Source organism: Anopheles merus, chromosome 3R (assembly GCF_017562075.2).
Source record: "Anopheles merus strain MAF chromosome 3R, AmerM5.1, whole genome shotgun sequence".
In the NCBI taxonomy this organism is placed as follows: domain Eukaryota; kingdom Metazoa; phylum Arthropoda; class Insecta; order Diptera; family Culicidae; genus Anopheles; species Anopheles merus.
In genome coordinates, this window is record NC_054084.1 from 33,280,761 (window position 1) to 33,292,144 (window position 11,384).

The 11,384-nt window shown below is 48.0% G+C and overlaps 3 protein-coding genes across 4 annotated transcripts in view; 2 read left to right on the forward strand and 1 right to left on the reverse strand.

Annotated features, from left to right (window-relative positions):
* The window catches only part of LOC121596779 (stress-activated protein kinase JNK), a 59,248-nt gene extending 53,539 nt beyond the window's left edge, over positions 1-5,709 (reverse strand). For both annotated transcript variants that reach the window (XM_041922004.1, XM_041922002.1), the window contains exon 1: positions 5,178-5,709. The gene's annotated coding sequence lies outside the window, so the exon portion shown is untranslated. The remainder of the gene's footprint in view (positions 1-5,177) is intronic.
* A 698-nt stretch (positions 5,710-6,407) lies between these two features.
* On the forward strand, positions 6,408-7,316 carry LOC121595624. The gene is made up of 3 exons (XM_041919715.1): positions 6,408-6,503; positions 6,569-6,720; positions 6,783-7,316. The coding sequence occupies exons 1-3, from the start codon at positions 6,425-6,427 to the stop codon at positions 7,314-7,316; spliced, it is 765 nt and encodes a 254-aa protein (XP_041775649.1). The 5' UTR covers positions 6,408-6,424.
* LOC121596949 (neural cell adhesion molecule 2-like) lies at positions 7,283-8,464 on the forward strand. Its single transcript, XM_041922357.1, has 3 exons — positions 7,283-7,296; positions 7,365-7,534; positions 7,601-8,464. Exons 2-3 carry the CDS (start codon positions 7,382-7,384, stop codon positions 8,447-8,449), a joined length of 1,002 nt encoding a protein of 333 aa, XP_041778291.1. The 5' UTR covers positions 7,283-7,296; positions 7,365-7,381; the 3' UTR covers positions 8,450-8,464.
* Positions 8,465-11,384: the final 2,920 nt, after the last annotated feature.

The window sequence follows — 11,384 nt, forward strand, 5'->3', positions numbered from 1 at the left end:
TGCCTCTTCCTATCCCCTTACCGCACATATTCACACTTCCTTTTCCGAGGACAGGGAATAGCAAAAATACACACACACACACACACACACACACACACACACTTACACACGCGATGTCGCCTGAGGGAAGCAACATCAGCACCCACCGGCTCCATAAAATATTCTCCATCCCCTTACTTTTATGCTTTGCTTTGCCATTCCTTCATGCAGGATGTTATGCGTCCTTTGCCAAGCGCTTCTTTTCCTACGGCAAGCGACGAACCCACCCGAATATGAGAGATAGAGAGAGAGACAGAGAGAGAGAGCAATGCCTGTTGGTGGTATCGTTGAGTTGGAGGAAACCCGGAACAGGAGATTCCCACTTCCTTTGTAACGGCAATGCTGACAAGGCTGGGCGTCTTACATAAAAGCGGCATCTCTCTTTCCCAAGCAAAAGAAAAGATTCCGATTCCGTCTGTTTTAACTCTTTCAACCTGGTTTTGATGGCCAATCTACAATACAAGGGAAACTAAAAGCTTATTATTAAATGCTGTCACTCATTGCTAAATAAATGTGTGTAGCGCTTACTTTTAAACGCAGCAAAGCAAGCAAGCACGTCCCTTTAGGTGGATACACATCTTCTAAGGTATCGTTTCTTGTACTTCTTTCATTGACTGCCTTTTTTATTTCGTCCCCATTTCGGTTCACCACAAACAAGGGAGGGAAGAGAGAGAGGGTCTGCCGCAGCCCGTTTGCACGTTTGCATAAAGCACCTGCACTGCACTTCCGTGTGCAAAATGTGTTTTCGTCCAGTGTGTGTTGTCGCACTAGGACCATCTGCTGGCTCCCCCTGTTCCATGTTATGTGTGGTGAGCGTTAAGGCTTTTTTCTTCCTCTGCGGTTTATGCGAATGGCATAATTAGGCAGCCCAGAATGGTACTGTAACACACATACACACACCGGGGACGCTTCCAGTCCTCATTGACACGTGCGGCGTGTCGTTCCGTTTTGTTTGTACAACTGTTAACGTTGCTTCAGCAGCTCCATTTTCCACTCGTTTCACGGTACAGACAATGGATTTCCTTCTCGCCGATTCGTCATTTACATTTCGAGCAGGAGACAACACCTTCCTGCAGGAGTTGCGGGTGCATTAAAACGGAGCATTTCTTCCTCGTTGTAAAGGCGAAGGAAACACGACAGTGCACGTTCAAGTGACAATTTGAAGGATGCTGGCAAAGAAAAACCCGTGCTTGTGGTTGGCGAACAGGTGCATGTTGATTGCAGCGCCTTCCACCTTCCCTCCAGGTAGCTTCAACGGGATTCAAACAGTAAAAAGTGGGTGGAAAAAGAGCGAATAGATATTTGATACACTGACCGCCTTTCTTTTCCTAACCTTGTTGCATTTCCGGTGCAACCCGTGTGGCAGCGTTTTGCGCTAAAGGATCGGCAGCGAACAAAGGGTTCCAGTTTCTGTGCCATTTTTTCCCCTGCATTTTTCGTTCCGGATACGGCAGGGTGGCCTCGTAACATTGATAGGTTTTCATTTACTGCGAATCAATATTGATGCAAGCGCCTGTCAGCTGTCCTCCGGGGAGTGCTCGGTGAATTAATTACTGTTTAGTAATTTAATTTGCACAACAATAAGTTCTCTTTTACAGGGTAAAGGAATTATCGACAATAAAGCATGATATTTACTGTCGAGAGAGAAAAAAAAACGTCCTAAGGACGAAGGTAGTCCAGCAGTTGCCCTCTGAAGAGCCCTTACACGATCCAATGCAGCAGGCACGTGTGACGATTGCGAGTGTACGTGCGTGTGTCTGGAATGTCGGCAAAATGCGGGCTTTCATGCAAGCCGCTGCTGCTGCTGCTCCTGCCGATGACGCTTTCCACGCGGCTACTCCCGAAAAGCGGCAGCCGAAAAAACGCGCTCGAGCCGTTCCATTCTGTTTGCTATGACGTCAAACGCAACAGCAAGAGCGTCCGACCGAAATCGATTTTCCCTTCGGAGACCCTTTTCCTTTTCCGTGCACACACCAAACACGCCAAGAAAGCGTGCTGCTTCCTGCTCCCTGCCCTACTCGACATACCCCCCCCCCCCCCCCCCCCCGGGGGTTGGGTGAGCAGCCGATACCGCGCTCCAGCGGTTCAATCAAAGCCAAGCGCTCTAAGAGGGGAAGGCCGGGCAGGCAAGCATCCTTCGGGCAGCAAAGTAAAGATACGCGCGCGGTGACAAACGCGCGTTGAATCTCAAAATGATGATCAAAAGATTGGCCCTTAGAGAGCGGGCGCGCGCGTTTGTAGAGAGAAGCGGAATGGTACCGAACTGTACCGGAATGCTGCTGTTCGTGCTCGGTGGTGGAACCAAAAAAAAACAACCCTCCGAGTGGAAATCTGAAATCCTCGTTCCAGCGCGCATCCACACCGCAACACAACACACACACACTCGCACACACACGCATACAGCCGCAAACGATGCACGATGCTTTTGATGGTTGAGTGTTCGGAAAATTGGTGGCTATAGCCATGCCGTGCGATTTTCATACTGGCGGCGCTCTGTGCGCTTGTAGTGGTGCGGGCCAAGGCTTCGATAGCGGTGTCAGTTGCCGCAGCCTGCAGGAAAAGTGTCGGTACAGGGAAAATTGTGTGCGAAAGGATACACACTGGCGAAACCTGGTGTCTAGATTCTTCATACATTTTCCATTCTTTTTTGCAATTTTCTCGGCCTAAATGTTCTCCTAAAAATAAAATAAACCGATTACTACACTTAAGTATCATACAGTAAGCACAAAAAGAAATAATTCCAACATCATTAACAATTTCTCCCCAATAAAATCGGCTGAAAAATGTGCAGCAATTCGAGAGGCGAAAGAAAGAGAAAAAAAAACAAGACATCCCATCATAAACTTTTACTACCGTTCTAGACCATCGATATCGCCCATTTACTTGAAAGACGCACTCGCGTGTGTGTGTGTGTGTTTGTATGTGTGTCACACAAAACGACAAGGACACACATTTATTTTCAGCTTTTCCACATAAAAATCGTTCCACACTGCCCGTGTTTTCCCCCGTGTGTCCCTTTAGCACAGATGTGTGGCCACCACTACCATCCTCACACAGTTTTATCCTGTGTACGTGTGTGTATTGGTAAGTTTGTTCCACATCACTGTATTGGTTGGTGCAGGACGCTGGCAGTACGGTGGTGTTAGTGTGCTGGCTTCGTTTTTCCCTTCGAGCACACTTTTCCGAACGATTTTCCAGCGGCAGCAGATCAATAGAAGGTTCTGCGCTCGTAACCACGCCTGAAAGCCCTTTTTGCTGTAGTGGCATGCACACGCACACACACTTAAAGCTTTATTACCATTTTGTTCGTGTGTGTGTGTTTTATAGGGAAAAACGAGTAACGGCGACCCGAAGCAAAGGAACCATGTGGAAATCCATTTTCCTGTGAAAACCGGTAAAGCTTTCGCGTTGTGAGACGGCAGACGGATCACCCTGTGCAGAGACGTCCTTTCTCTGCTACGGTACGGTGTGTTGAGAGAGGGAAAGAGAGAGTGAAATGGAGAGAACACAGATAAAGCACACACGACGTCACACTTCGGGGACCGTTTCATCACCATCATGACGATGACGGCGAACGGTGAGGATAATCACTCCCGAATAGCACCTTCTTTCGTCTAGTTTTCTTTTTTGTTTCGCCCAGAAAGGGACGAAGATTGAAGCGGCTATTATCGAACGGGACTTCGTCGTTCGGGGGCAACTTTGCGCTGACCTGGCGGCCACCGCCATCGAAGGCCTGCCCTCGTGGGTCGATGTCGGTGTGCTTGAAAGGGAAGCCATCATTTATCACCATAAAACTGCACTTTTGGGATTGTTGACCGGGGTGTGCCCGATGTGTGGGTGGGAAAAGTTAATCTTGCGACCTACTCAAGCCAGCAGCCAGAGGGTAGGGGATTTGCACACGTACCCCGCTTTTCTTACCACGAAAGAAATGCACCCGAGATTCCGGTGTGCGAAATGGCAGCTTAGCTGGACGCGCTTGGAATATTAAGCGACAGTGGAAAAGAAGGCATAAAAATCCACAATTAAACGGAGCCACTTTTGCATACCGATAAGGCGAAGGCTTGTGCGAAGAGGAAGGCGAAGGCTTGTGCGAAGAGGAAGGCGCTGACAGTCGGGGGTGCCATCCTCAAAAGCATCCGGGATTCAATTACGCCAACAAGACATGATTTGCAGTCAAGAAATGGGGCCTTACATTCATTATGGTTCATTTTAGAAAGGGTTTAAAGTACTTCATGGAATGGTCCAATGCTTCACTTTCCTCACCACGTTATCGATCGGAACCTGGAATTACTTCGCGCATCGTTAGATCGATGGCCCGCCGTTCCGTTGACGGATCCCGGGGCTCGATAGAGATAAAATTTCCGTTTCCGGTTCTCGATGCGATTAGTCAAGGTACACACAGATACACACAATATCATACCGTATCGATGACAGTGGATGAATTGGTGGTAGGTAGCCTACTGCGCTATCTAAGTGCGTGTGTGTTTACTTTGGCCGTGGAAATAAAACAACATTTCGGTCACGGTAGCAGGCCCTTCTTGTGTTGCAACATGCAAGAAAAAAAGAGAGTGAGTGTGTGAGGGAGAGAGAGAGAGCGAGTCCCGGTCGGGATTGACAGATAATCAATATCACCCGCTAATGAAGCGGTCGGAAATGCAGCAGCTTACCCTTATGCTTATTCCCCTCCCCCCCACGGTCGTCTTGCCTACTGGACGGTGGTCAGTATCTTATCAGTTTGAAGGGGAGGAGGACGAATGTGATTTTCTGTTTCCTTTCGTTTTCTTCGTCCCCCCCCCTCCCTTGGCTGGAAGAAGATTATTCAAATTTCGCAATCGCTCCGCGCGAAGTAAACAACATCACAGGCGGAGGAGGTGTGTGCCGAAACGGAAGAGGGCAGAGAGTGTGCGCGTGTGTGTGTGTGTGTGTTTGTGTGATTTGCAGCCTCAGCAGGGGGTTGGAATTGGGGATGGTTGGGTTTTTCCCAATGTTACCCCGCTTGCTGTCACAGTTACCGCCACCGCCTTCACCCTGTTTGTTTTCCTACACTAGGAAGGGGATGACGGGTTGGCTGCTGCTGCTGCTGCTGCTGCTGCTGCTACTTGCGGTACCATTTGATAAGTCGAAGCAAGGCAACTTACCGGGTGTTTGCGGGCCGATCGATTTTGTGGAGCCACGGGGAAAAACCACTCACCCACACCCCCCCTACGCGCTGGGGACTGGGGAAGCGAGTAGGGAGCTTCTTGGAGCGGAGTGTCAACCACCGCAATGTCACCTTCCTTGCCAATGATGATGGGACGACCACGAAAGGTGTTCGCACTTTTCTTTTCACTCCACTTTTGTGTTATTTTTCACAATCAAGAAATATATGCACACAGCCACACACTCACACAAACAGAGCGGCCGTGTCTTTCACTTCTGATGCGGTTGTGCCGCACCACTCTCTGGCTGGCTGGCTGTTCCTGGCGACCAGCACACACGCTACACCAACAAACTCTGCTCTAAGGCTCGCACACAAAGGAAGCACCCCGTCCAGCCGGGAGAAGGAATGTGACCCTTTTCCGGTCCCGATTTGGTTGGCACCACAGCACCACACATACACAAAACATCAACGTTTTCAAAACGCACAGAAATTCCGAACGGCACAAGAAAATAATGACAGCGACACGGAGAGGCAGGCACGGGCAGAGTGACCAGAAATACCGATTTATCTGTATTCCTACCGATTTTTTATATATGCCTACCGATTCACAGATGACCGCCCCAAAACTACCGATTTTTCATTTACCTACCGAAAATCACAGATATTTGATTTTTCAGTCGTTTAAGCTTAATCTGTGGCGCTTGGGATGCTGTTTCAAGGATCGCTATCCTCATTTGTTACTCATTTGTTACGCGTTCTCAACATTACTCCTGCCGAAAACCGCCAAAATAATCTGGCCACACTGGGCACGGGCGAACCGTTTTTGACAGGCGGCGGCCGATTTTGACAGCGAAAGCGTTGGGCGAAATGTGATTTTTTTTATTCCGCTGCTGCTCGGTGGCGAAAATTTGAAAACAAGCAACAAAAATCCGTTGGCTTTTTATGGGATACGAGTAAAACCATTTTGATATTTAGACTCTATTATACCAATCACTCGATGATTTGTTTGATACAGATATAACTTTCTTTCTACTCTAGATAGAACTTTCTACAGATAGAACACGTATTCTTTGTGGCACAGCATAACGAATAAATGATTCATTCTATTCTGCTGTCCTGCATAGGGTAATGATTCATATAGACTTATTGATAAAACCCAATCATGACCATTTTCTATTTGCACTCCATTAGAATGCGATCAGTTCAAGCTAGCGAGGTGAATGGAGAAAGTCGATTGGTTCTGCAATGGATCAACGTGTTTTTCGGTGCTACTGTTACTTAACCCACGTGCTCGTTGTGTTACTGATAGTGATAAACTTCGTAGGTTCGTAGTCAAAAATGTTACTTTAAGGCAAACATTTACGGTGAATAGTTTGCATTTATTTTCAGTACCACATAATATTGGTGAAATAATTAAAATTCAAGCTCCTCGCATTGTGCCAGAGCATGCTGATCTTACGCTGGAGTGTGAGCTTCAAGTGCACGACGATCAAGAATTATCGATTAATTGGTACTTTTCGGAAATAATGACCCCTGTTCAGGTAAATGAAAGTGACTGAACTCGAGAGAAGCAGTTATTAATTTAATTAAAACCCACTTTTAGTCCATCTCAAACATGCAAGTAGCACAGGCCGGTGGGAAAAGCACTCTGTTCATCAAAAGCGTCCTTAAACAGCAAAGTAACTTGTACTACTGTTGCTTGGAAAGTGCCACAACCATAGCAAATGGTTGCGTTTCACACAGCTTACTCGTGCTGTACACAACACTCGGACAGAAGATAATGGAAATAGATGAAAGTACGGCTGTGCTGGTCCTTACAAGATCTGCAGACGCTACACCACCTGTGGAGGACACCATTTTAAGCTTCGCCATTTGTTTGCGCTATCGTTGGAAGTTGGAGCAGGTGCAACTGTTCGCCTTTCCGGACACTTTAATCCAGGATAGCCATCCAAACGGCTCGCTGGATATGGAGAAGGGCATCGAAAAGCCACTCTGTAAATACATGAATTACAACGTGGAAGCTACATCACCTACCGACAATCGGTTGTTTTTGATTAAATCCTTCGACCTTCGACGGGTGTCTACAGTAACGTACCACCTGCATGTCTTTTTAAATGGTAAAAATTTTGATTTGTAAAAGCTCAAATTGGAATATGTAGCTCAATTATTCGCTTTTATTGGGCAGGAAAACCAAAACCAAAAATGAATGAGATTGCAGTACTACCAGACGAGGGATCTTTTGAGATATTCTGCTGGGGTACAGCATTTCCTGCCCCGAGAGTAAAATTCTTCTTCACACCGTGCCCATCCCTTGAGTGGCATAATTGCAACAATCCGCCAGTACAATTGGATGAGGTATAGCCAAACGTATCCAGTAAACATCCTTTTCCCTTTCAATTGACTCATCTTAAGTTTTTTCAGGTAATCTCCACCAGCAGTACGATCACCTTCAACGAAAGTCTACCAGTGAGCTTCGCATCACACATCACAGCAGGAATAGTGCAGTGCCAGGCGTCCAATGCCGACGGTACCGCCATCGCTCACTCCAAGATATTCAAGCACCAACAGCGCAAGATGATGAGCCTGCAAATCCTACACCCGCCTGACACGATCTATCAGGGCGACTCCATCATCGTTCAATGTTCCGCCGATCGGCACATCTTCACCAACAGCTTCACTTTTCGCACGGAAGACGAACAGCGCTCTATTGCCGTACATGACGTACCAGACGCAGAACATTCCTTCAATTGGGTTGCAAATTTTACGATAAGCAACGTCACGATAACCGGCGACTATGGGGTAGAATGTGAAGCGATGCATCACAATGGAACGTTGTCGAGCCAGCGCTTATCGCTGAAGATCGTACGACCCTACCTTACCGTTCGGGAACGGTTGATACGCGTGGTTGCTAGACGTGATCCAGAGCCGTTGCTGCTGAGCTGCAATGCCGCAGGGCGTCCAATGCCACAGTACCGGTGGTACAGGAATGGGGAACTGCTGCCCAACACAAACTTTATGCTGGTGGTAACCTCTTCAGTGCAGGATGAGTACGCTTGCTACACGTGGAACAGGGCGGGCGAGGAGTGGATTAGATGGGATATCGTGCACCGGGAAGAAGCGGACGAACACGTGCTTTATCAAAGCATTGTAGCGGGTGTACTTTTTATCATAGCTGTTCTTGGATGCGTTATGTGTTATATAAAAATTAGACAGCTTTATATGCTTCTTCGTATTTACAGAGCTGCAAAAAATCGGCAATCCTCATTGTAAGCCAATAATTGATGTCAAGAGCTCCACACTCAAGAATAAAGTATATAACATAAAGTGTCCACGTAAGAGGCAACAGGACTTTGAACCTTTACCAAGAAACCGCCGTGGAGGAGTTCCGATTACACCTTGTGATATTAGTCGAAGGCAGGAGTGGGAGGGAAGCAAAGTTCAACCTTTTAGATTTCGAGCCCCTGATTACAGGTCCAGGTGGTAAGCGAGATAGCATTCGACACAAACCTGCGGGAACTCACAACGCGTTGTGACAAAACGGCGCCGTATTTAACCACCAATTCCACCGAAATCAAATGGCCAAGTCAACGTTTGTAGTCAAAACATCGGACAAATCGGTAATATTTTTAATTACCGAATCGCAATATGCTAATGAACGTTAAACCTTGCCCCACGGACCGCATCCGAAGTTTGTGTCGATTGTTTTTTTGTAGGAACCTTTGTCGACACGTTTCCCACACATGCCACAAAACTGCCGAACTTCGGGACCACAACAAGACGGCAGAACTGATAAGCCATACTTCCACCCTTCCGGGGGAGGCTGCTGCTGCTGCTGCGTTTACATTTCGACCATCGACCTCCATTCTGCTGCTTTGGAGAAGCTAACGTTAAGGCAATATTTACTAGGCCAATGAACAGAAGGCCATCGGTGGCTCCCCGGCAGGCCGTAGGGCCAGTGTCAGTTACTCGCTTGACGTCAGAGCCACTGGGTTGCACTTTGTCCCGGGCACGCTTGGCCTGCGCAGAAGACGGCGCGAAGATGTGCTGCCCTGGGCCTAGGGGACTAAGGTTGGTTGGTTCGAGTTCTTACTGATGTGGTAATACAAGCACGTTGGGGGTGGTTGGGGAGGTTAAACTCTGTTTTGTTTTGTGCGAACGGATGCCTCTTGACGGGAGCGCTTTCTACGCCACTGGTGGCCGCTACGGTTTTGGGCCGCGCTTATCAATCGGTGGCCAGTGCCAGGGGATCCGAGAGTGTGATTGTTTTGCACTTGCTGGTTGATTGAATGGGCACACGCAACGCGCATCGGCAACGCAACGCGGAAGGCGCGCATCAAACGCACATTGAAGATAGTGCGCTGCTGCGTGGGGCCCGCAAGGGGGAGAGGGCCGAGTGAGATTTTTGACATGTTTTGCACGCTGCACGCTTCATTACATCAGCCCTTTGTGGCCTTTGTGGTGCATTACGGGTGCGTCCCAGCTTTTCAGACCAGCCGGACAAACGGATGAGACTGCAAACAAAAATCGCTCTCTCATAGCACGGTTGTTGCAGTAAAACTTGTTTCATAATTTGTGTTTTTCTCGCCCCCCTCCCCCCGGGATGGGAACAGTACGCGGTCAATGTCAGGATGGAAGCGGCATGCGCATGTGCCGCATCTGTGTCCCATCTTCCAACATCACGTTGCCGCGTATTTAATGAGGGCAACCGGCTACCCGGTGCGATCAAGCGAGCGAAAGCGGAAGTGTCAACCGTCCGAAGGTTTGCCCGTTGTTAAAGCGGCAAAATTAATGGTTCTAGCTGTGAGTGTGTCTCCCGGGGGGTGGAGTATAGAAACAGGGGCGCCCAGTAGGTACCGTCACCGTGTCATTACCGTTCACTGAGCGCCGGGTTAACAATTATTGCTTATTTGAGGGGGGAGAACGAAACCGTAGAAGCAGCGATCATTCGGATATACATCTCGGGACACGTTCAAGATCTCACACGATCTTGAAGGGTCACAATGTGATGCTTATTAGAGAGAAAATTGAATTTCTATATCACATTGGGGGGCAATGCCAAGAACATCCACAAAAGATCAAAGATTACTTTCCTGATTCAAGATCATGTCAAAAAGATCAAAGATTACACGCTTTCCAATAAAATGCCCGGGGATTTCCGATATACTAACAGCGCAAACTTGCCTTTCTTCCCGCAAACGCTATAATCGTGACCAATCCGGTCTGCAAAACGATTCCAGCGATCGCACATTACCTGACAGCAACTCTCTGTTCCACTGAAATATGATGGAATTTTTTTTGCATAATTATTACTGCATTTGACGTCAAGCCGGCCAGCATTTACTCTGGCTTTAGCTTCGCCAGATCTCGTGGGCCGACTGTGCTGGGAAACTGGTTCTCAGGTGTGCCTTTTCTAGCCATGTTGCCATTTAATTAGTGCTTTAAGCAGCTCTTCCAAGCTGTTGAGGTGACGGCAGTGGATTGAAATGGATTTTAAATGATTTAAACTCATCGATCACTCGCAATGGTGATACTCAATGTCTCTTGCGATGTTATTTTTATGTAAACGATGAGATGACAAAAAGAAAGACCGACAAAAGCGAACGCTTCAGTGGTTCAAGATCCGTTGAGGATCGTCCCCAGGCAAGGCGTGGCGCCAAATATGCCAAGTCATTCCACTCGCCGCGATGTTTACAAGCTCGAGAAGTACAAATAGTTACAAAACAGTTGAGAGACAGCAGTCGTTTTTTGCGACTCCAGCAAAATCAAGAAAGCGTTTTGTTCTGGGAGATCTTCAATGACGATCGGGAGTACATCATGTTAGGCACGTATTTCCCCAGTACCAGAGCGATTCAAAAACAAAAGCGCTAAGTGCAGTTTTTTTCGGACTTTCAACCTCCCACCCACTGACTCATTTGAGTGAGTGGTGGAAAGAAGTCGATTGTTGGCGTGGCGTGGAGTAATGCATTTTCTCACGTTGCCGGGGTCAATCCGGCCGGTGCACACGGGGTCGGGGTCAGGGATGATGCAAAGCTACTCACCCTATCCCTATCCGGTTCTACAAAAAGCCCGGTCAGAAGTTCAGCTCATTAGCCGGCGCGTGTGGTCGCAGTTCCGGCATGGAATGACCTTTTCCCCCACTTATGAACATGATCGGGCGACTTTCGCCACCTGTTGCAAGCGATGCAGTAATAGTGCAACTGTGGGA

Excerpts from the sequence above, each read along its gene's own strand:
- LOC121595624 (XM_041919715.1), top strand. The coding sequence starts at position 6,425 with ATGGATCAACGTGTTTTTCGGTGCTACTGTTACTTAACCCACGTGCTC. Across the intron at positions 6,504-6,568 it reads GATAGTGATAAACTTCGTAG|TACCACATAATATTGGTGAA; the intron begins GTTCGTAGTCAA and ends ATTTATTTTCAG. Across the intron at positions 6,721-6,782 it reads AAATAATGACCCCTGTTCAG|TCCATCTCAAACATGCAAGT; the intron begins GTAAATGAAAGT and ends ACCCACTTTTAG.
- LOC121596949 (XM_041922357.1), top strand. The coding sequence starts at position 7,382 with ATGAATGAGATTGCAGTACTACCAGACGAGGGATCTTTTGAGATATTC. Across the intron at positions 7,535-7,600 it reads CGCCAGTACAATTGGATGAG|GTAATCTCCACCAGCAGTAC; the intron begins GTATAGCCAAAC and ends AAGTTTTTTCAG.